This window comes from Orcinus orca, chromosome 2, assembly GCF_937001465.1.
Source record: "Orcinus orca chromosome 2, mOrcOrc1.1, whole genome shotgun sequence".
Taxonomy (NCBI): domain Eukaryota; kingdom Metazoa; phylum Chordata; class Mammalia; order Artiodactyla; family Delphinidae; genus Orcinus; species Orcinus orca.
This window is the reverse complement of record NC_064560.1, coordinates 56,154,550-56,178,537: the sequence shown is the minus strand read 5'-3', so window position 1 is coordinate 56,178,537 and position 23,988 is coordinate 56,154,550. Positions and strand designations below refer to the sequence as shown.

The 23,988-nt window shown below is 44.5% G+C and overlaps 2 protein-coding genes across 10 annotated transcripts in view; both read left to right on the top strand.

Annotated features, from left to right (window-relative positions):
• Window positions 1-15,787, top strand: part of MCEE (methylmalonyl-CoA epimerase) — a 35,925-nt gene extending 20,138 nt beyond the window's left edge. For 2 of the 5 annotated variants that reach the window (XM_049705718.1, XM_049705719.1), the window contains exon 3: window positions 14,944-15,787. In XM_049705718.1, the coding sequence (XP_049561675.1) occupies window positions 14,944-15,192 (249 nt within the window). In that variant the 3' untranslated portion in view covers window positions 15,193-15,787. Of the gene's footprint in view, window positions 1-5,495; window positions 5,933-14,943 lie in introns of those variants that run through there. The other 3 variants (XM_049705716.1, XM_049705717.1, XM_004278357.3) reach the window with 2 other exon arrangements.
• Window positions 15,788-19,412: 3,625 nt separating this feature from the next.
• Window positions 19,413-23,988, top strand: part of APBA2 (amyloid beta precursor protein binding family A member 2) — a 204,146-nt gene continuing 199,570 nt past the window's right edge. For 2 of the 5 annotated variants that reach the window (XM_049705676.1, XM_012536190.3), the window contains exon 1: window positions 20,101-20,307. The gene's annotated coding sequence lies outside the window, so the exon portion shown is untranslated. Of the gene's footprint in view, window positions 19,896-20,100; window positions 20,308-23,988 lie in introns of those variants that run through there. The other 3 variants (XM_033403017.2, XM_049705675.1, XM_049705674.1) reach the window with 2 other exon arrangements.

Below are 23,988 nucleotides of genomic sequence, written 5' to 3'. Positions count from 1 at the left end.
AACTATATGAGTATTACATTAAGTTTCATTGGATTAAACATTAATTAAAATGCAAATATTATGTATCTGGATTAATAAAACAAGACACATCTGAAAATGAAATTAAAGCAATTTCATTTACAATAGCATCAAAAAGAACAAAATACTAAGGAATAAATTTAACAAGAGAACTGTCAAAATTGCACTCTGAAGACTATGAAACACTGTTGAAAGAAATTAAAGAAGGCCTGAATAAATGGAAAGATATTCTATGTTCGTGGATCAGATGACTGAGTATTGTTAAGACGTCAATATTCCCTAAATTAATCTACGGTTTCAGTGCAGTTGCTATCAGATTCTCAGCTGGCATCTTTGCAGAAACGGACAAACTAATTGTAGAATTCACATGGAAATGCAAGGGATCCCAAATAGTCAAAGCAATCTTGAAAGAGAAAAACAAAGTTGGAGAATTCACACTTATTGACTTTAAAACTTACTACCATCAAAGGTAATCAAAATGGTGTGGTACCAGCATAAGGATAGAAACAGAGATCAATGGATTACTCTAGAATTAAGAGTCAGACATAAACCCTCATACTTGATTTGCAGTGAGGGTACCAACACCCTCCAGTGGGGGAAAAATAGTCTTTTCAACAAATGGCATTGGGACAACTGGATATCCACATGCAAAAGAATGTATTGAAACCCTTACCTCACACCATATGAAGATTCTTTTTATAGCTGGACACAACACAGTGACACTTGGATAGGTGAAAGGCAGAACTCTTTGTTACAGCTCCAAAAGAGAGAAGGCTGCCAGGTAGGGCACGTGGGGTTGTACTGGGGACAGGGTAACAGCAACTGGAGCTGTAGAAGGTAGCTGAGTGGGACAAGTGGAGGGGGGTTAGCTAGGTTTCATGGGCTCCCTGTAGACTAGCTAATTTGAGTAATTCTGTGGGCTCTGGGGCATAGGGACTGTACCCAGTTGTCTGGTACCTGTCTCTGCAGCAACTAAGGTGGGCACATACTGGCTCCAGGATATGAGAGCCTGATAAGGGAGGTGATTGGCATGCAGGCTTAACCAGTTGCTCCAGAATGAGAACTGACCAGCCTCTACCAGGGCCTCAAAACTGGGTTAAGACAGCATTTCAAAAAAAATCCCCCAAAGTTATATAATACCATATAAAAATTAACCAAAAATGGATCAAAGACCTAAACTTAAGAGCTAAAATATAAAACTCAGAAGAAACCATAGGTGTACATTTTCATGACCTTGGATTAGGCAATGGTTTCTTAGATATGACACCAAAAGCTCGTGATAAACAAGAAGGTTGATAAGTTCGGCTTCATCAAAATTAAAAACCTTTGTGTAACGACAACTCATAGAATGGGGGAGAATATTTGCAAATCATATATCTGATAAAGGACTTATATCCAGAATATTCAAAGAACTATTACAACTTGTCTTTATCCTTAATAATCTTTATCTGCTTGATGTGTCAGATACTGAGAGGTATGCATGCTCAGTTTGTTTTTTATTTTTCAAGGCAATACTGTTAGGTACATGAAGATTCAAGATTGTTTTATCATCTTGGTCGATTGTTTTTAGGTTGTATATGTTTTTACTTCTGTTAGTGTGTTTCATTTTAAGTTCTGTTTTATCTGATATTAATGTTGCTATATCAACTTTCTTGTGGTTAATATTTACCTGGTATATCTTTTATCCATCCCTTTACTCTTTTCTTGTGTGTGTGGTTTTCTTTAGGTCTATTCCTAGAAGACATTTATATTCTAAAAAGGAGCATATAGCTAAATTTTTTTTGTTGTTTAAGTATATCTCTCTCAATCAACAAATATATTTAAAAATTTTTATATTCGTATAATCTCATTTTATAATTCATAAATTTAACCTGTCTCCATTTATAATAACTACTAATGTACTTGAACTTTTTAACTTTTTATGGTTTTTATTTCTTTTCTCCTTTTTGCCTTCTATTGAATTGAGACACTTTTTTTTTAATTCTTTCTTCCTCTGCTATTTTAGAGATTACAAATTCTAGTTCGATTTGTTTAGTAGTTAGCCTTAATTCTTTTAACTTACAGAAAACTTCAAACACAAAAAATGACAGTAATATAATGAACTCTCATGTATCTAAACCCAATTTCAACAGTTATCAATTCATGGATAATCTTATTCCATATATACTCCCTCCATCACATTATCACACTTCCCTTTTCTTATGGTAATGTGAAGACATTTCTAGACATTATGTAATTTCATCCATAAATATTTTAGTTGTGTGTATGTGTTTATTGCATTTTTTATGTATTTATACAAATTCATAATGGCACCTAAAACAAAATTAATGGTAATCCTCTAATATCATGAAATACCTAGTAGGTATTCAAATTTGTTCTTCTATAACTTTTTATAGTGTGTTTGAATTAAAATCCCAATAATGGGCACACGTTGCTGCTGGTTGGTATATCTCCTTTGAGCCTTTTTGTTGTCATTTAGTTGTGTGTGTGTGTGTGTGTGTGCGTGTGTGTGTAAGCAGGGGTCTTGAATGATAACTTAGCTAGTTTAAAATTCTAGACTGACATAATTTTACCTCAGTACTTTGACATCACTCCCGTATCTTCTGGGTCTCTGTTCCTACTAGTAAGAATTTGTTCAGTTCAATTGTAGGGAGTTGTTGTTTTTCCCTGAGAGCTCTTCAGATATTCTCTGTATCACTGATGTTATTCAGTTTCTCTATTATATGTATAGGTATTGGTTTGTCTTTATTTATCCTGCTTTATTCTCAGGTGCACTTTTAATTTGAGGACTCAAGTCTTTCTTCAGTTATGGAAAATTATCAGTTATCTATTCAAATATTGCTGTTGTCACTCCATCTGGTCTCTCTTTCTTTAGCTCAGTTTTGCTAGAATATCTGAATCTGTCTTCCATATCTTTTAATATTGCTTTAACATATTTTTATCTATCTTCACCAGTCCCTGCTATGTACATATGCCTTCAAATGCCAGTGGAATCTTGTCCATGAACTGTCACCAAACTCTTTTGTTCAATAGGCAACACTTGAGAAGGACAAGTTATCCTCTAACCATTAAGAAGAGTCCAGATTTCCCTTCTTATAACCTAAATGTTTATTAGTAGGGGAACGATTAGGTCACCTTTCGTATTTCTATAAAGTAATTAGTTAGGACACTATGTAGTAGGTTAAAAGTTGTTGACCTATATGTACTAACATGAAAAAATTGCTAAGATATATTACATAAAAAAAGCAAATACAAATAATGCATACAGAAAGCATCATGTACCCCTGTACACATATGCAGACACACACAATGTATGTGTGTATGTGTGTGTGTGTATATATATAAACTTTAATTGATATACATGTTAGTTAGCCAGACTGCAAAGTTCAGAGCCAGCTATCAAGTTTAGAGGACACACGGTCCTCCAGAAGACCGCCGTTACTCGGTATCATCTGCAAATTTAGGGTTTTCCAAAACCACCCTCATGCTCAATAACACCCTAGAAATGCTCACAGAGCTCCCCAAAAGCTATTACGCTCATTCTTATGGTTTATTACAGAGAAATGATACAGACCAAAACAGCCAAAGGAAGAAACACAGAGGGCAGCGTCTGGGAGGGCTCTAAGTGCAAAGCTCCCATTTTCCTCAGGACACGTGACCGTTCTGGCATTGATGTGTGACAGTATGCCTTGACTATTGCCAACCAGGGAAGCTCACACAAACTGAAATGTTGAATTTTTCTTGGGGCTTTACTACTTAGGTATGGTCGATAGATTGATTGCCCACATGGTTCAACTCAGTCTCCAGATCAGCTGATACCGTGTGACCCATAGCTCCTACCTTAAATCACATGGTTTCTGGCATGGCCAGCCCCTACCCTAAGACTATGATGGCCAGCTCTACTTTAAGATCCAGATTGGTCAGCTTCTACCCTAAACAGAGACTCTCCTATCAGGTTATATAGGTTATCTCCCACAAGTCAAGGGCAAAGACACTCCTATCAAGGTTACAAAAATTATCTCCCAGAAGTCAAGGCCAGATCCCTCGTAGACAAAACCAGATTCTTTACTACTTCATACATATGTAAGGATTATAAATATATTTTAAGATTTGGAAGAGCATACATCAAACTGACGGCAGTAGTTACCTCTGGAGCAGGAAGTATTGTTAGTGGTAGTCAAGGGGTTCTTAGCTCTACCTGTATGTTTGAATTTTCATGTACTGTATAATTTTTAAATTATCTTTAAATGGAAAGACTGAATTTAGACTAACTTTGGGAAAGTGGAAAAAGAAGTCAAATTCAGTAGAATGAAATTCATTATATGCAGATACAAAAAGGGAAGCTATCAGGAATCCTACTGTTCTGAGAAAGATGAGACTAGACCAGCTATTTCAAAATAGCATGAAATGAACATCATAGTCTGGGCATGACTTTGAAATAGCTATCAGGTTTAAAAAGAAACATTGTCAGGAATGTACAAGTAGAATGTACTCTGAAGAAATTATAGTTTATTTATAGTAACATTTAGTATCCTTATCAGTGGTTTGACCAGTTTTAGAATCCAGTATGTAATCCTGGGCTCTTTGAAAGTAAGATTGTATAAATATGAACATTTGTTAAATCTATATTTGGGTACATGGGTGTTATTCTCTCTGGATTTTTTTTTATTATTGTTTGTAATGCTATTAGATCATTAAACTCCAGGGTGATGTATGACTGGCTAGGAATACAGGGATTCTTACTATCCCTTTCTATCCACTTAGTGGGCTCCAAGTCTAGGAGGATGATTTTCCAAGACAGAGGAGAATTACTCTTCCATCAGGTATTTAGAAACAGATTTGCTCCTTTCCTAGACTGCTAATAAGGATGAAGAAAATAGAAATGTTTTAGAAAAGACTTGCAAAATTATAAATGTTTGCATTTTTTTAGAATGGAGAAAAACATTTTGGTGACAGTTTAATAGTGATTTTCATGTATATGAAGTTCTAATCTCAAAAGTAATAACCAGACAGTTTGTCAGGTGAGAGGTTTGGAGATCAGGGAAGCACTCATATTTGCTGAGTACCTTCTATAAACTGTGCTCAAAGCTTCTTATCTGTTATTTTAATCTCTTGGCCATTTATATGGCAGGCCTCATGTCCCTCTTATAAATGAAGAACCCAAGGCTCTTAGGAAAAACAATTTATGCAGTATCGTCAACAATACTGCTAGACGAACATGCTATGAAGTGTAGCATACATTATTTAGGTTGTAAGAAATGTTTACTAATGGTGAAAGTTCTTAAGCATTGTGCTTGCTTACCTAGGAAAATTTAGCAACTTCTCCTTCTCTAGAAGTATTAAGCTTATTTCTGTGCTGGTTTAAGAATGGTTCTGCCCAAAGGCAGAGAGCTCGCAGTTTCTTCTAAGCCTTACGGTATTATAATTTGGTATTTTTATGATCTCAAATGTGTTCTTATTTATTTCCTTTTCTCAAGGTGGATAATATAAATGCAGCTGTGATGGATTTGAAAGACAAGAAGATTCGTATTCTAAGTGAAGAGGCCAAAATAGGAGCACACGGAAAACCAGTGATTTTTCTCCATCCTAAAGACTGTGGTGGAGTCCTTGTGGAACTGGAGCAAGTGTGACTTCTATTCTCAAGAAATTAAATTAATTGCCCTGAAAAAGCCTTATCAAAATGTGCTTTGGCATTGAGTTCTTCACTGCTTCCATCACTTAAAAGTTAAATCTAATCACAGAAAGAGATTTTTAAAAATTATATGTGTGTATATATATATATACACACACATAAAATATTTGCTAATTACTTTGGTTTTTTTCCTGATTTGGAGAAAACTTTGATTACTAAGTACTTATGGAATATTATTAAAATCATATTCATAGAAATAAATTATTCCTGTTCTAAAACGGGGTAATTGAGTACTGTGTGTGTGTGTGTGTGTGTGTGTGTGTGTGTGTGTAAGAATGGATGCACAGAGGACACCTGACAGCTGTGCATGGCTACATATCTGAGACAAAGTGATTTCTAAGGATGTTACAGAGAGTTTTTTAGAGCAAAGGTTTAAGGTTAAGGAGTTTTTACCTCAGAATTTTTGCTCTTCTGGAGCAGCTCAAGTTCCTTATGGGCCAGTATTTTGGGTGCTAGTGCTAGATGTATGAACAAGAAGTTCTGTGGAAGATTTGGTGCCTGATCTAGTGGATGCAATAGATAGATGAATTTTTTTTAAAATCAGTAAACATGGAAAGGGCAGGGAATTTGTAGTTATCTGTCAAGTACTAGGATACCACAGCAGGTCCTAGAAGAATATACAAAATGAATAGAAACCCACTGCCATGAAATTTATGGTCCAGTTGGGAAAACTACTTCATGAACTAAATGTACTTATAAAACAACATGAATGAGTTGAAAAGAAAAGGAAAGGGAAAGGAATATAGATCTCAGAGATTGTGCTTAGTTAGAGGCATATCAGGTTTTTGGTCGGACTCCCAAAGAGAAACAAGTATCAGATGAATTTCAGGGATCACAGATGTATGTATGGAATGCACAATGTATGGGAAAGTGGTTGGTCTTAAATTCATGGATGATTAGATGTTGAGTGATGAGTAGTGTGCGCACGTTGAGCTTGTGGTTATGGAAGACAGGTATAACATCTAGTTATACTTGTCGTTTAGAAGTTACAATAAAAAATTATAGCATTATCTGACATTCTCAATGCTTGTAGAGGTAATATTTAAGATAACTGTATCACGGGGGGACGGGGATAAAGGGACTTAAATGGTGGTTAAGTTTCAACATTCCACCTGAAGAGATAAATGCTACTACTAGTAGACTGTAATAAAAGTCATATGTATATTGCAATCCCTAGAGTTACCATTGAAAATATTAAACAAAGAGATATACTCATAAATATAGATAATTCAGAATGGAATATTGAAGAATGTCCAAATAACCCACTTGAAGACAGATAAGGGGAAACAGGAAAAAACAATAAAATGACAGACTTACATCCTAACATATCAATAATTACATTAAATGTAAGTAGCATTAACATTTAAAACAAGTAAGACCAGGGAATTCCCTGGTGATCCAGTGGTTAAGACTCTGTGCTTCCACTGCAAGGGACCCGGGTTCAATCTCTGGTCAGGGAACTACGATCCCACAAGCCATGTGGCGCGGCCAAAAAAATGAAATAAAAAATAAAAAGACCATGTAAAATATGCTTTGCGATCATAACTGAATCAAACTAGAAATCGATAACCGATAACAGGAAAATCTCCAAAAACTTGTAAATTAAGCAACATGCTTCTAAATAACCCATGGGTCAAAGAGGGAGTTTCAGGGAAATAACAAACATTGAGCTGAATGACAATATGTAATCTGTTTTATAAAGTTCACTTTGTGAATTTAATTCATAAATTGACAATAAAATTATCTCATAAGCAGAATAAAATTTGGTAGCAATGTTTGCAAAATATGACGTGTAGTAGATTCTATCGATAGCCTCCTAGCCTCTATTCACCATTTTCTCCCTAATAGAGTCCTGACTTTGTTAGATACCAGTGCTTAGTCCCTCTCCACACACAGATAAGGCCTCAGGTGAAGTCCCCAAGTTGGACTTACATTCCATCACCCTTCCAGTGACGGGTTCACAGTGTGTGATCTGTATCTGCACAAAGAGCGTGAATAAAGGTTTCTAGAGGCTTCTGGGAATGTTCTTTTCCACTTCTCAGTGAGAGTCATGAGAGATCAGTCTGTCCAGATGTGAACAAGCAAACAGGAACCAGAACTATGGAAAAAACACTTAGATCAGGGTGATTCTGGTTGGCAGAGCAGAGAAACAAAAAAAACCTTTTCAATGACATTTTCAAAGAAATTATTATTGTGTAACAAGTTGAATCTATTATAATGGTGGGGGTTTTTTTTTAGTTAAGAAAAAACTATTTTCACTGAAAAGTTATTTCTGAAAACTAAAAATATTTATCCACTACATCTACATAATTTTAAAACCTTTATATGGCTTTTACAAACATTAAAAACAAAACAAGCAAACTAATTACTCTTATTACAATACTTATTCAGATATTTTAATAAATGCCTTAGCCATATCTATCTACAAGACCTCATTACTGCATTTTTCTGAAAAATTCAATTTTTTTCAGTATGATAATATTTTAAAATACATGATTGCCTACGTTTTCATCAAAATTATAATTTAGAGTTTATATATTAGAAATTGTTGACATATCCAATTGACTCTTCTGTGTAGAACATTTATGTTTTTTCCTTTTAAATAGTCTTTATTATTTTTTAGAGCAGCTTTAAGTTCACAGCAATATTGAGCAGAAAGCACAGAGTTCCCATATAACCCCTGCCCCACAAATGCATATATAGCCTCCCCCACTATCAACACCCACACAAGCATGGTACATTTGTTACAGTTGATGAACTTAGACTGACATCATTATCATCAACATTCATAGTTTACCTTAGGGTTCACTCTTGGTGTTATACATTCTCTGGGTTTTGGCAAATGTAAAATGACATGTATCCATCATTACATATTATACAGAATAGCTTTGTTACCCCACAAATCCTCTGTTCTCTCTATATTCACCTTTCCCAGCAACCACTGATCTTTCTACTGTCTCCATAGTTCTGCCTTTTCCAAAATGTCCTATAATTGGAATTATGTAGTATTTAGCCTTCTTAGATTGGCTTCATTTCACTTGAGAGCTCATTTCTTTTTAGTGCTGAGTAATATTCCATCATTTGGATGTACCACAGTTAATCCATTCACCTACTGAAGGACACCTTGGTTGCTTCCACTTTTTGGCAATTATAAGTAAAACTACTGTAAACACAGTGTGCAGTTTTTTGTGTGGACATATTTTTCAGCTCATTTGGGTAAATATCAAGGATTTGTTTCATTTTGTAAGAAATTACCAAACTGTCTTCCAAAGTGGCTGCACCATTTTGCATTCCCAACAGCAACGAAAGAGAGTTCCTATTACTCTACATCCTTGCCAGTATTTGGTGTTGTCCGTGTTCTGGATGTTGGCCATTTTAATAGGTGTGTAGTGATGTCTTGCTGTTTTAATTTGCATTGCCCTGAGGACATAGGATGTGGAGCATCTTTTCATATGCTAATTTCCCATCTGTGTGTATGTATATATATATATATATATATATATATATATATATATGTATATATGTTCTTTGGTGAGGGACCAGTCATGCCTTTTTCCCATTTTTAAATTGAGTTTTTGTCGTTGTTGAGTTTTAAATGTTCTTTGTATATTTTGAACAACAATCCTTTATGTTTATCCTTTTTGTCTTTTGCTAATATTTCAGTCTGCGGCTTGTCTTCTCATTTTCTTGACATTCTCTTTCACAGAGCAGACGTTTTTAAGTTTCATAAAGTCAAACTTATCAATTCTTTCTTTAGCTTATCAGTTCTTTTTTTTTTTTTCCCATGGATCATGCCTTTGGTGTTGTATTTTAAAAATCACCACCATGACCAGTGTCACCTAGGTGTTCTCTTCTAGGAATTTTATAGTTTTACATTTAGGTCTATAGTCTATTTTGAGTTAATTTTTGTGAAGGGTACAGAATCTGTGTCTAGATTAATTTTTTTGCATGTAAATGTCCAGTTGTTCCAGCATCCTTTGCTGAAAAGATTATCTTTGCTCCATTGTATTGCCTTTCCTCTTTTGTCAAAAATCAGTTGACTGTCTTTATGTGGGTCTATTTCTAGGCTTTCTATTCTGTTTCATTGATTTGTCTGTTCTTTCACCAATATCACACTGTCTTGAGTACTATAGTTTTATAGTAAGTCTTAAAGTCAGGTAGTGTCAGTCCTATGATTTTGTTCTCCTTCAATATTGAGTTCTCTATTCTGAGTCTTTTGCCTCAGCATATAAACTTTAAAATCCCTTTGTTGATTTCCACAAAATAACTTTCTTGAATTTTGATTGGGATTGTATTGAATGTATAGATTAAGTTGGGAAGAACTGACATCTTGACAATATTTTTTCCTCTCCATGAATATGGAATATCTCTCTGTTTATTTAGGTCATCTTTGATTTCTTTCACTAGAGTTTTGTAGTTTTCTTCATATCCATCTTGTACATATTATGCTAGGTTTATACCTAAGTATTTCATTTTGGGAGGTGCTAATGTAAATGTTAATGTGTTTTTATTTTCAAATTCTACTTGTTTATTGCTGCTATAGTAAAGCAATTGACTTTTGAATATTAACCTTGTGTACGGCAGCCTTGCTATAATCATTTAGTAGTTCCAGGAGGGTTTTTTGGTCAATTCTTTTGGATTTTCTACATAGATGATTATATCATCTGTGAACAAAGACAGTTGTATTTCTTCCCTCCCAATCCGTATACCTTTTATTTCCCTTTCTTGTATAATTGCATAATTGGAATTTCCAATACAATGTTTAAAAGAAGTGGTGAGAGGGGACATCCTTGTCTCCTTCCTGATCTTAGCAGGAAAGCTTTGAGTTTCTAACCATTAAGTATGATGTTAGTGGTAAATTTTTTTGTAAATTTTTTTTATCAAGTTGAGGAACTTATGCTTTATACTTTGCTTGCTAAGATGTTTTTAAATCATGGATGAGTGAATTAATTAGTCAGGGTTCTCCAGAACCCATATATATACATGTATATACATGGTTATGGAGGCCAAGAAGTACCAAGATATTCTGTCTGCAAGGTGGAGAACCAGGAAAGACTGGTATAATTCAGCCCAAGTCCAATGGCCTGAGAATTGGGAGGCTAGTGTTATAAGTCCCAATCTGAGTGTAAAAGTTCAAGAACCAGGAGTGTGGATATCTGAGGGCAGGAGAAGACGGATGTCTCAGCTCAAGCAGAGAGAGTGAATTTTTCCTCCCTCCACCTTTTTGTTCTATTTGGGCCCTCAAAGGATTTGATAATGCCCACCCACACTGGGGAGGGTCATCTTCTTTCCTCAGTTCACCAATGCAAATATTAAGCCCTTCCAGAAACACCCTCACAGACACACTCAGAAATAATGTTTTACCAGCCAACTTAATTTGTAGTACTTATGATAAACTCTCTCTCTATTACTCTTTCATTAAAGTCTATTTTGATATTAATATAGTTACACTTGTTTTCATTTAGTTAGTCTTTGCTTGGTCAGTCCTTTTTACTATCAATTTTTTTGTTTCCAAGCAGTTTGGTTTTTTGTTTGCTTATTATTGAAGTATAGTTGATTTATGATATTGTGTTAGTTTCAGACGTACAGCAGAGTGATTCAGTTATACATATATATTCTTTTTCATTTTAGGTTATTACAAGGTATTGAATATAGTTCCCTGTGCTACACAGTAGGACCTTGTTGTTTACCTATTTTATATGTAGTGTATTCAAGCATTTTGAGCACGTGTCTTTTACAAGCAGAATATAACTAAATTTGTTTTTTTTTCTTTGTGTCCAATTTGAAAATAATTTTCAGTTGGAAAAGTACATGTGCACACACACAGACACACACACATACACACACACATGTTTATGTATCTTCCCATACTGTGGCTGAGGATCAGAGAAGTCTCCTTTACTTGAAATAGATTTCATATTTCTGTTTCCTGACGTTTTACTTTTTCAGGGTGATTTATAATAGGAGGAGGCAAATAAATCTGAACTCCATCCTCTTAATACCGGCAATGCATCTCTTACGTATTATGATTTTTAAAAGTATCTTGTGTATATAGTCATAATCTCTCATCCCTTTTTGTCCCTATTGTTGATCTTTCTTATCATAATTGCAAAAGGTTTATTTTCCTTTCAAATAATCAGTGTTGATAAACTCTTTTCAAATTACCCAGTTTGAGTGGGTCATCAACTTCCTAACAGATATATAATCGTTGTATAAATGTATTGTATCATTGAATAAATGATAAATGTTTTTCTTTTTAAACTTTATTTTCCTGCCCATAGCAGAACATTTTCATCTTTTGGGGGGGCTACTCAGCATCTTCTTAACACCTTTCCTAAGTTCCTAAGTTTGGAGGAACTTCTTATCTTTTGAGCTCATGCCTCCCCAAGGCAGAAACCAGAAACTCACATTCTCAGCCTCCCTTGCATCCAGGGCACATGCGTGTGATCAGTCAGACCCCATAAGATTTTATTCAAGGAAGGGAGCTCAAGAAGTAAGCACCATGAAACCCCTTCCAGCCGCAGTAATGGTAGACATCCAGCTTGAAATACAGAGAGCTGACATGCCCGTGACTAACAGAGGTGGCAACAGGCATCACAGGAATTCTCCTGTGTGGGGTCCTGCAGTGTTGTCTGTGCACTGCTTCTGCCATATAGCCTCAAGCACGAGCCTCTGGCCCACCTGCAGATTCCGCGATTTATCCTATGTCATTTTAATAGATTCCTTTTCTACTTGAAGTAGCCAGAAGAGGTTCTGTTGTTCCCCTCCCAGAGGATTTCACTCCCAGCTTGCTGTTCAGAGACACTCTCCCAACTGCACCAAATCAAAGCTTATTTAAATTTACCAAAGTTTTTTTTTCTTTATAAATTTATTTATTTTTGGCTGCGTTGGGTCTTCGTTCCTGCGCGCGGGCTTTCTATGGTTGCGGTGAGCAGGGGTTACTCTTGGTTACGGTGTGCGGGCTTCTCACTGTGGTGGCTTCTCTTGTTGCGGAGCACGGGCTCTAGGTATGCGGGCTTCAGTAGTTGTGGCTCGTGGGCTTAGTTGCTCTACAGCATGTGGGATCTTCGCGGACTAGGGCTCAAACCCGTGTTCCCTGCATTGGCAGGTGGATTCTTAACCACTGCACCACCAAGGAAGTCCCTACTAAAGTGTTTTATTGACTTATCTTCATTAATGTTTCTGGCATTTTATTACTTCCTCCTGGATTCACTTTTCTCCTTATATTATCCTTTAGTAATTCTTTCTGCAAAGGTGGAAAATTCTCTAAGTGTGTCTGAAAATTTCTTTGTTCCATTCTCTCTCTCAAAAGATAATTTTCCTGGGTATGGAATTCAGTGCTCAAATTACACAGGTATTTTCCTTCAGCACATTAAAGCTCTTATTCATTATCTTTGTGTACCAAAGGCTGCTAACAAGAAATCCGACGTAGTCTAATTTTTATTTATGTATAAGTAATTTGTGATGTATCTGTTTTCTCTGGCAGCTTGTCCTGTTCTTCTTTTTCTTTCTTTCTTTTTTATTTTATTTTATTTAATTTACTTTTTTGGTAGCACAGCATGTGGGATCTTAGTTCCCCAACCAGGGATCAAAGCCATGCCCCCTGCAGTGGAAGCACGGAGTCTTAACCACTGGACCGCCATGGAAGTCCCACTTGTCTCTTTTTTCTTTATCCTTGATGTGCTGAAGTTTCACTCTTTGTGTGTGTGTGTGTGTGAGAGAGAGATGAACGTGCATGCATGCACACACATCACTCTTTGCAATTTCTGTTCAACACCTTGTATATTCAGCCCATGTATTGAATTGTTAATTTCGGTAATTACTTTTTTTTATTTCCAAGTATTGAAATTGTTCTTGTAACAATTCCTTCTTTATTTCTCTGAGGTATATGTATTTTAAAGTCCTTTTCAGATGCTCTATTATCACTGTTCCCTTGGTTCTTTCATTAATTGTATTGTCTCACATTCATGGTATAAAATTTCCTCAGGTATATGCTAATTTCTGGTTCTGCACTGACCTTCCATGAGAGAATTCTCCCCAGTGTGTTCTGAGTTGTAAACTACTCCCTGCAAGCAGACAGCGAGTTGGAGGCAACACTGTGCAGCCAACATCAGACCTGGGCCTCAGCCTCCAAATGGCTACAGCCTCTCCTGCTTCTCCTGTGCATTTTCTTTCCTTTCCTTTTCTTTTTAAAGAAAAGATTTACCATTTCAAGTCCAAGGAGTTTCTCTTTTTTGACTCCAGTCTTAACTATGAATGGATTACTTTGCTTTAACAATATTTTCTACACAGGTGTTACATAGAAGGGAAAGATTTCAGCACGTGGTCAAGCTGCTCTCTTGACAGTAGCTTTTTGTCTGTTGAAACCACTAAATAGTGAGACTTCAGAGGCCAGGAGCCAAACCTGGCTGCAGACTGCCGTGGGGATGACAGTGTGGGAGCAGCATCGGGGCCTCATTTGGGCGGGGCGGTCCTCTGTCTCAGGCTGGCAGCACCGAGAGGGTCTCCTCTCCTGCCTGCTCAGCCCTCCCTGCTGGCATCTGCTGAGGTGCCTGTGATTCCTGGATCTCTGGTCAACCTCCAGGTCTCAGCTCAGTTTGTCCTGGGCCGGGGCCCCTAGCTGGGGGCGCCGTCTGCCTTCCCCAGGCCTGCTCCCTGGGAGCTCTGCGAGGCTGCCGCCCCAGGCCCCTCCACCCAGGAAGCCCCTGGCCTGTCCTTCCTCCACTGCTGCACATTGAGGCCTGGGGAGCCCCTCAGCTGGTGGTTCTCAAACTTCCACGTGCAGCAGAATCACCTGTAGGGTGTTAAAATATAGGTTTCTGGGCTCTGTCCCCAAGAAACTCCAATTCTGGAGGTCTGGGGTGAGGTCTGAGAATTTCCACTTCTAACCAGGTCAGACTGGAGAGGAACCACAATTTGAGAGTCACAGCCCCAGACAGACAGCAGGGACTGTGCTCCCCTTTCTCTCCTAGCCCCAGACCTTGCCTTTGAAGTATCAAAGCCAGGAATGTGGCCGACCTCTTCTCTGATTTTCCTGGCTTGGGGACAATACTCACAGCTAGGAATCACAGCTGGAGGGCTGAGGGAAGTCTGGGGTCACAGAATGAAAACAGCATGGATCGGCACGAAATCATCCATCCAGTTTAGTTGGTATTTTAAAGTGCTGGTCTTTTTCTCTTCAAGAAGCCATGTACATACATAACTTTAAAAATCACACTTTTTTTCTTTTTCAGTTATTCCCTCCTCCACTTGGAATAAGAGACTCTGAGAACCGGATGGGACCACAGCCACCTGGAGAACATTCATATTACACAAATCGAGGGCTTATCTTGTTAATCACTGATGCTGTACCTGCTCCTCAGCAGGAAGCTGTCCTAAGCCATCCCTTGCCGAGGGGGTTCAGATCCCTTCCAAATGCTCTCCTTGACACCCACGGTGAGCTTTCAAGACAGGTCCAGACAGCCCTCCTGGCTCCACTGTGATGGAGTTCCACAGTGGGCTCTGCCCCCTGCCTGCCCACCGGTTCCCAAACACACCCTCTCTGGCCGTGCCCAAAGCAGACCCCTCTGGAACTCTCAGGTTGGGTCCTGCAGTCCTGCCTAGATGCCCCCTTCCCCTGGGGAATTGTTATGTCCCCAGCCCCTCTGTGCTCCTGCCCCTCCAGGCTTTGATCTTGTTCATCCGGGTCCCCACGAGTCTGCCTTCATGTTGTGTCTTGGAGAACAGCATTTGGAGTCTTGGCCCGTCCCTCCCAAGAAGTCTGACCTCCGTGTGAAGAACGACCCACCTCCAACACCCTCCCCACTTGACCCAAGTTACATAATAAGGAGTGTCGAGGAGTAGCCTCACACCTGTCACAATCTGCCCACACTCTGTCCCCCACTCACATTGGTGGTGATGCCACGTCCCACTCCTTGTCATCAGACTCGCTCAAGGTACTGTCCTATGACGTCAACCCAGCTGTCTTCACTATGTCATCTACTTACCATCCATCCCTCACATACGAGCTACATCCCCACCTTACGGCCTGTACTACTTCCCCTCTATCATCTACACAACAGAGTCTCTAGAATAAAGGAGGTCTGCCCTGCGGTGAAATTTTTGTCCCCACCTTTATCAAAATGCAGTGGGTAACTTCTCTCACAAAAACAACAAACCTCTGCTTTTTTCTAGACACGCCAGCACCTGCGTGGTGGACCCCTCTTCAGAGGCCCGCCCGAGGGTGAGGCCCTTGCTCCACGTTGCTCCGTGGATACCTGTGTCCTGCAGCCCATTCTGTGTGGTCACTGAAGGTCTGAATCTGGAGGGTCAGGAGCCAGAGGATTCATAGTTATAATCATCCACCTATTGCTATAAAGCCTGAATTTGGGGGCAGAATCTACGTCCTGAAGTTGGTCAAAAAAATCAACAGTATTTACTTTGGGGGAAGGTCCTCTGCTTCCGTGGTTGGCAAAGGCATTTCCATACTACCTCCCTCTGTCTCTGTAAAGGAAAAACCTGTTAGAATGGGATATAAGTCTAACAGGTTAGAGTTCCCTCAAATTCACTCTAGTGAATTTCCCCAGTGACTTAAGTCCTGAGGGTAAAAGAATCAAAGACCTCCATGGGGGTGGTTCCATCCTGGACCTTGGGGATTTTTGAGGTCAACCCGCTCACCTGAACAGAGGAGGAAACCATACGAAGGAAGCCCCAGGTGACCTACTTGGAGCCCTGTCCTGGCTGGTGTCTTAGCTGGGGCTGGAATACAGGACCCCTGGCTCCTGGTTCAAGGCACTTCGACTGCACAGGATGAAGGGGTAAGGAAGATGAGCACAAGTGCTTGGTGTTGACGAGAGGTGAGACCCAATGAGGCTTGTGCCGAGGGGTGACTTATGGAGAGCGGTTCTGCTGACCCCACAGAGAGAGGGCATGTGTGTGTCAATCAAATCCACTAACATACTCAGGGGGGGAATGAAAGAAAAATTAACCTTCTGCCTTTTGGGAATGTCCTCCCCAGCCTATGAGGCAGAGCATTAGTCTTCTGCCCTATATAGGGAAGGTGTGCATTATTTGTAAAAACTAAGTTATGCCAAGTGCTGAGGAATTGACAGGTTTTTGGCTCCACTTTCCTGCCTTGTGGGAATTCTTGCCTAGCTGGGGAGCTTCTCTTGGCTGAAGGGGACGGGCACCAAGCCTGCAATTCAAGAATACTGCCACTAGGTGGCGACAGGGAGCAAGACCAGTGGTTCAACCCTACAGCCAGGGAGGTATCTATTGGGTTGGACAAAAAGTTTGTTTGGATTAAGATGCTATGGAAGATACCACTTTAGTGGCATCAGATGGGGTCTATTTCCTTCCCTTGGGGAAAGGGACCAGGGATTTCAGATGTCTGTTATTCTCCAAAGGGTTAAGAACCAGGGTTTTGAATGATAATTTAAAAATTTTGCTTTGGGATAGATAATAATATTATATACTTCAAAAATAGAAGAGGTAATCAGTGAAAAGTCTTCCTGTGACTCCTGCCCTAGCCACCAGTTTCCTTCCCACAGGCGACCAATATTTATGAGTTTCTTGTGATCCTTCCAGAGAGGCTGTATGATGGCACACAAGCAGGTGTATGCTCGCTCTTTTTTCCCTTTTCTGTTTTTACACACGTTGGTACATTGATCACATCTTCTGCTTTTTGTGCTTTCACTTAACAAACTATCTTGAAACTTCCATGTTAATTCATCATATGGTTCCTTGTTCTCTCCTTGTATTTCAGGGTTTGAATGTGCCCTCACGTTTTTAACAGTCCCCCAGTCAAGAATACCGAGGCTGTTTGCAGTTATTTGTGACACAATAATGCAGTGAATAACTCTGAAAAATAATATGGCTAGCTTGCACATGTGTGGTATACATGTTTAAAAACTCCTAGATGGGCTTCCCTGGTGGCACAGTGGTTAAGAATCTGCCTGTCAATGCAGGGGACACGGGTTCGAGCCCTGGTCCTGGAAGATCCCTCATGCTATGGAGCAACTAAGCCTGTGCACCACAACTACTGAGCCTGTGCTCTACAGCCCGTGAGCCACAACTACTGAGCCCGCGTGCCACAACTACTGAAGCCCTCGCTCCTAGAGCCTATGCTCTGCAACAAGAGAAGCCACTGCAATGAGAGGCCCGCCCACCACAATGAGGAGTAGCCCCCGGTTGCCGCAACTAGAGGAAACCCATGCACAGCAATGAACACCCAATACAGCCAAAAAAAAAAAACCTCCTAGAAATAGAGTTCTTAGGTCTAAGGGCTTGTACATTTGTAATTTTGATAGAAGTGATCTAATATTCCTCCATAGAAGTTGTGCTGATTTACACTTCCCAGAAGTGCTGAAGTTCGTGTTTCCCCTTGCCCTCTGGAACATATTGTGTTATTGCACTTCTGGGTCTCTAACAGGCAAAAACCATGGCATTCTAGGTATAGTGTTACTTTGCATTTATTATTCTGAATAAGGAGGACATCTTTTCAGATGTATAAAAGTCATCTGTATTTCCTTTCCTGTGAACTCTCTGCTCCTTACCTTTGTCTATTTTTTCTTTTGAGTTGTCCTTTTTTCTATTTCTAGATGCTATCGACATATTAGGGAAGTTGACTGTTGGTGAAATGAGTTGCAAATATTTTGCTTCCGGTTTGTTGTTGACTTTGCTTATGGTGGTGATTGCCAGGCAGGGATTTTTATGAAGTCAAATTTAACAATCTTTTATGTTACAGCTTTTCAGTTTCGTGGAATACGGAGAAGAGCCTTCCCTACTCCAAAATTCTCTAAAAATCCTCTGAAAAGAGATGGTTGGCTGGAGCCCGGCAGACTCAGGAGTCCTGAGTGAGGCTGGGGCGGGCCTGTGCCTTTGACCCCGTGGACTGTGAACATCAGCCACTGGGGCTCCTGTGTGCAGCGCTGGGGTCTCACCCTGTTGGTTGGCCCAGAGCTTGCCCATGGGAAGAGGGGACCACAAACAGCAAAGACAGCTTACCTCAGGGGCCAGAGGGATGGGTCAGGAACCTGCCCTTGGCCTGCTTCTGGGCTCTGCCTTTGTGGCCTTCTTTTGGCACTTGAGCTGCAAAGCTGCACTACCTGGACACACCTCTGCCCCCCTCCCACCCAACTGGAGGCCCAGGCCCTCTGGGTCACTGTGAGCTGCTGGGGCTGCCAGAGGGAGCTGGGGAGCAGGGAGGGAGACAGGCCCACAGGGCCCATTCACAGCAAGTCCACACCAAGTCTGCGCTGGTCCGGCTGGGGACTCAGCCTGTCCCAGGCCTTCTGCTCAGGGCAGCAGGATGAGGCCCACGCAGGTTTCCTCTTCCCTCTTCAGAACTGCCCCCACCGCAGTGGCACCCCAATCCAGCCAAAAGAAGAGACAACAGAAGGCAAATAATCAGGATTTGAGCGAGGGAGTCACCAGAGCCCGGCTCGGACCGACAAGGCACCCTGCGCACTACTCCAGGTGGAGCCCGCAGGTTACACGACTGTGTGGGACCGAATGAATGGCCAGAGGGGTCAAAGGTGACACCAGCGTCTCCAACATATCCTTCAGGGGGTTCCAGGGGGATTATTCCCACTGTAGGGTGGATCACCTCCTCTCCTTGGGATGTGTGTGGGGAGCTGGAAGTGGACAGGGTTTGGGTCCTCTCCGTTCAGGACTGCAAGGAGGGAAAGGGCTGGGGCGAGGCCCTGGGGGAGCGGAGGCCAGTGGTCGAGGCCAAGGCAGCACAGGACATTGGAAACGGGGTGATGGGATGGTTCCCAGGGATCTGGCATGCAACCAGCGACTGGGGGATCTGCGGCAGGTAGGCAGCAGGGGTCCTCCAGTCCGGAAGGGGCTCTCCGTGGCCGAGATCCCCCCAGGGCTTCTGGCCTAGGGCTCCCTCTCGCCACGCCTCCGCGCGGGGCCGAGCGCTCGGGCGCGGTCGCCGGGGCCCCTCCGCCGAACGCGCTCGGGAGCTCGCCAGGGGGCAGCGCGGCGCCCAGGGCAGGTGCGGGCGCAAGAAAGCCTCGCTGTCACCTGTTCCACCCGCCGGAGGATCAGACCCCAACGGCTCCCTATCCCGCAGGTCCCGGGCGCGCCCGAGAATTTGTGTGCTCCCCAGGACCCGGGGCGGTTGGGGGGCCGCGGCTTCCAGAGCTGGGCTCGGGCCCCCAGCCCCGAAGCCGGCCCCGCAGCATCCGGACCCCAGGTGCGCCCTCCTGCCCTCTGACTGTCCCGGCGCGGGCTCAGGGGAAGGGGCTGGGCACGCACGCATCTTTGTCCTCCTCCCTGTCTTCCCGCCGCGCGCTCTCGCCCGGCTGGGGACGCGGGCGAGGCCGGGGCGGGGCGGGGCGGGGCGGGGCGGGGCGCGGGCTGCCAGCCGCAGGCCGGTGCGGGGTGCACCCGCGGGCCGCGCCGCGTGCGCCGGGCAGGGGCGGCCCTGCGTGCCGTACGCCGCGTCCGGGGCGCGCCCGCTGCTATCCAGCTTCCCGGGCTCCGCAGCATCTCGGTGCGCGGCTCACAAAGAGCTGCGGCGGCGGCCCGGCGCTCGGCCTCGCTGACGGAGAGGCGGCGGCCGGCCGGAGCGGCAGTGTAACCGCGCGGCCCCGCGCCCGCACCAGGTAAGCGGGAGTCCGGGCCGCCCGACCCGCCCACGGCCGCAGTCTGAGGGCGCCCGGGCGGGAGCGGGGGGCTGGGGCGCGGGGGGCGCCGGGGGGTCGGGGGGAGCAGACTGGCGTCCCCTGGACCGGCGGGCGGGCGCGGCGGGGCCGAGCCGGCGGCTCGCGCATCCCGGGCTGGGGGTGCCGCGGCGAGGGGCGACCGGCGCGGAGCCGGGCGCGGGCCGGCGGTGGCTGCCCGCTTGGGTCCCGCCGGGCTGGCCGGGCCGTTGGAGCGTTCCGCGGCCCCGCTGGGCGCTGGCACAGAGTCCCCGTGCCAGGCGGCAACTCCCCAGTTTAGGGTCGTTTCTGGGTTCCCTGCCTCCTGGGAAGCCGAGCTCCGGTCTTCCAGCCCTCCCCGTTTTCCCTTTATAACGAGGCCCAGCTGGAGAAACTCCTCAATTAAAAATTCCACGGCCAGGTTCCCCTGGGCGGCCGGCGCGGGGCTGGGGGCGAGGCGCGGACCTGCCCCACCGTCCTAGCCCCTTCCCTTCCCACCCCTCCACCACCCCGGCCAGGCTGCTGCTGGGAGGTTGGGCTTCTGATGGTCAAGGCGAACGGCGAGCCCCCCCCGCCCCCGAGCTGGGCTGTGCGCCGGGCGGGCCTCGGTGTGCCAAAGCCGGGGACGTACTTGCCCTGGAGCCGGTGCCGGTGCCGAGGGAGGGTCTCGAGGGGCCCACCCAGCCGGGGCCTCGCGGAGCGAGGAGGCTGAGATTAGCCTGTTGGTCTCAACTTAGTATTTACTTGCAGAAGGAAGACTTGATTTTGTTCAAAGCTATTCGGATACGGCCAGGCAGGGGCCAGCCTCAGATCTGGTTAAGCGAACTCACAAATGGCCGTGGGGACGGTCAGGTACCCCAAACCGGGCATCTCCTTTGTTCCCTTCATCCTGTGGGCTGAGCTGTCCCTGACCTCTTCAGGCTCTGTCCCCTTTCTGAGAATTCCACCCCCTGCCGCCTTTGAGATAAACAGTGGGTTTAGAAATAATGACCTGAAAGCTTCGAGGGTGGGAACAGGACAGCTTTTCCTGGGGTTCACATTTGATGTGCTCTGTGGGTACCCAGCACCTGGTGGGCAGCTCCTTCCTTAGGCCTCTGGGTTAGTGGTCTTTCTGGTGAGGTGAGGTGGGGCGTCTCTCGCCTTCTTGTGGGTGGTGTCCATCCTGCAGGGGACACGGGGATTTCCCAGTCCACAGCTGCCAGGACCCCCTGCCCTGTGCCCTCACTCCTGGGGGGCTGTCCATACTGCCTCCACTTGCACTCAGGAGGGGGGCCTCCTGAGCGGAGAATGACCGCGGCTTGTAGTCTCCTGGGACTCTGGGTGGTGTCCAGGGCGAGTTGGAGCTGGCTGGGGGTCAACTTGCTGAGCGGCAGCCTCCCTGGTGGGCACCACAGGACTGGCAGAGAGACCCTTGGAGTGGTCTCCAGGCTGGGCCAGGTCTGCATGGTGGCACTAGTTGTGGGGTGCCCTGTCTCTCCAGACCTCTGCTCATGGGTTGGGGAGCAGGGTTGTGTCCCTCCCCCAGTGCCTGCCTTTCTGTCTCCAGGGTACTGGGCTTCTTTGCCTGGGAGAAGTGTGGGCTGAACCAGATGGGGTGTGTGTGTGTGAGTGTGTGTGAGTGTGTGTGAGTGTGTGTGAGTGTGTGTGTTTGTGTGTGTGTGTGTGTGTGTGTGTGTGTGTGTGTGAGCGCGTGAGAGCCGGAGTGGGCTCTGGCAGGCTGGTCAGTTTCTTACTCTTGCACCTTGCTTGCTTTCTTGAGCACCCCGGGCTCAAGCTGTGGCTTGTTAACTTGTCTGCATGACTCTCTCTTGATTACTTCTAACCCTTTTTTTTAAAAAAAAAAAAATTCGTTTCACAGGAATAATTGGTGGGGATGGATTGTGAAATGGAGGCGCATAAATAATCCAATTTGCCAACTGAGCTAAGAAATGCTGGATAAAAATAAAAGATAATTGTCAAAGACACCAGTCGTACCCCTGAAACTGAGAGGGAGTGCTAAAACACCTTGATGTTTCCTAGACACAGCTGAGGAATTCAGAGGAGAAGCACGTGTGGTGGTAGCCAGGCTTTGTTGATTGGGTGTCCCCTGCGGCCTGTTGGGGGAGGGTGGGGGCAGAGCCTGGAGGCACAAGCCCCCTCCAGGCCTCAGCGCCTCCAGGGCGCCCCGCCTTCCCATCCTTGACACACCCCCCCCCCCCCCCCCCCCCCCCCCCGCACACCTGACCCAGAACCTCAACAGGTCAGCGCCTCTGGTGACACTAGGGTCTGAAGTCGTGGAGAATCCTTTATTGTCAGGGGAGTCAGGAGGGCTAGGAGCAGGTGGGCACAGAGGCCCTGAGCTGGCCTCAAGGCCTTGCGGAACAAGTGGCAGAGAGCAGCATGCCTGCCTTGCAGCCTGGCCTTGAGAGAGTGGGCGAGAGCCTGGGCTCACGAAGCCCTGACCTTGCTGGGGTGGGGAGTGGCGTGGGCACTGACCGCCATGCGGCTCCATCCCCAACATAGGTCATGTTTGAGATGACTGCCTGCCAAGTGGGGGCTCTGGTGCCCGGTTGATGGTCGGTGGTCGGTCCCCCTAGAGGGGATTCTCTGGCCCCTTCCTCTCCCGAGACCCCGCCCACCCCCTGGGTCGGGTCCAGCAGAGCACAGGCTGAGTCAGCCGTTGTGGGCGCCGTCTTCGCTGCCTCTCCAGCAGCCAGTCCTCCGCTCTCCCTGCCCTCCTGGATGACAAGGGAGCCCAGGGAGGGCAGTGACCTCAGTGTCATGCAGCTGGGCTCTCTCTGTGGGGCTCGAGATTCCTGAGTCTGCTTGGGAACCCCGTCCGTTTTGGTGGGTGCTGTTGCTGTGTGACTTGTGATTTCTGTGCCAGCTGCAGGGCGTCCCAGGGTGGGCTGGTCTGGTGTTTGTCACTCAAGCCCGCAGTGGCTCCCCAGTGCCCACTCCATACCCACATTCCTCAGCCTGATTGTTTTTCAAGTTCCCTTCCTGACTCCCAACCATACTGTCCAGGCTCTGGTCAGGCAGACTCACTGCCCAGGCTTGCTTTGCGTTGTCCCCACTCCATCCCCACCTGCCACCTTAGCCTGGGGTCCTGTGTCCATCCTTGATCATCCCAGATGAATATGGGCTCTTTCCCTCTTATCCTTTGGTCACCAAGTTTGCCAAGCTCCTGCCTACCTCAGGGCCTTTGCACCTGCCCTTCCCCTCCCTGGCACATGCCTCCTCCAGATGTCCACCTGGCTTGCTGTCTCACTTCCTTCTCTGTCTGTACTTCCGCTCCCAGACCACCCTACATAAATTAGCATCACTTCCCCCTTTCATGTTAACCTTGCTTTGTGTTTCTTCTTAGTACCAAATACCGTTTGTTATTTATATACTTTGTTTATTCTGTCTCTTACTGCTCCAACACAGAGACTTTGTTGACCTCTGTATCCCCGGAGGAAAAATAGTGCCTGGCACCTCGTACATCCTCAGTGGTACTTGTTGGATGAATGAATGAACAAATGAATGAAATCCCAGGAGCATCATGCTTGCTTCCAGCACAAGCCTGGCACCCCGCTGCTCCCTTCCCAAGACCCAGCGCCGGAACCAAGCTGGATTCACTGCCAGAGCCTAGAACAGAGCCTTGCCCACAGTGGATAGGCAGGA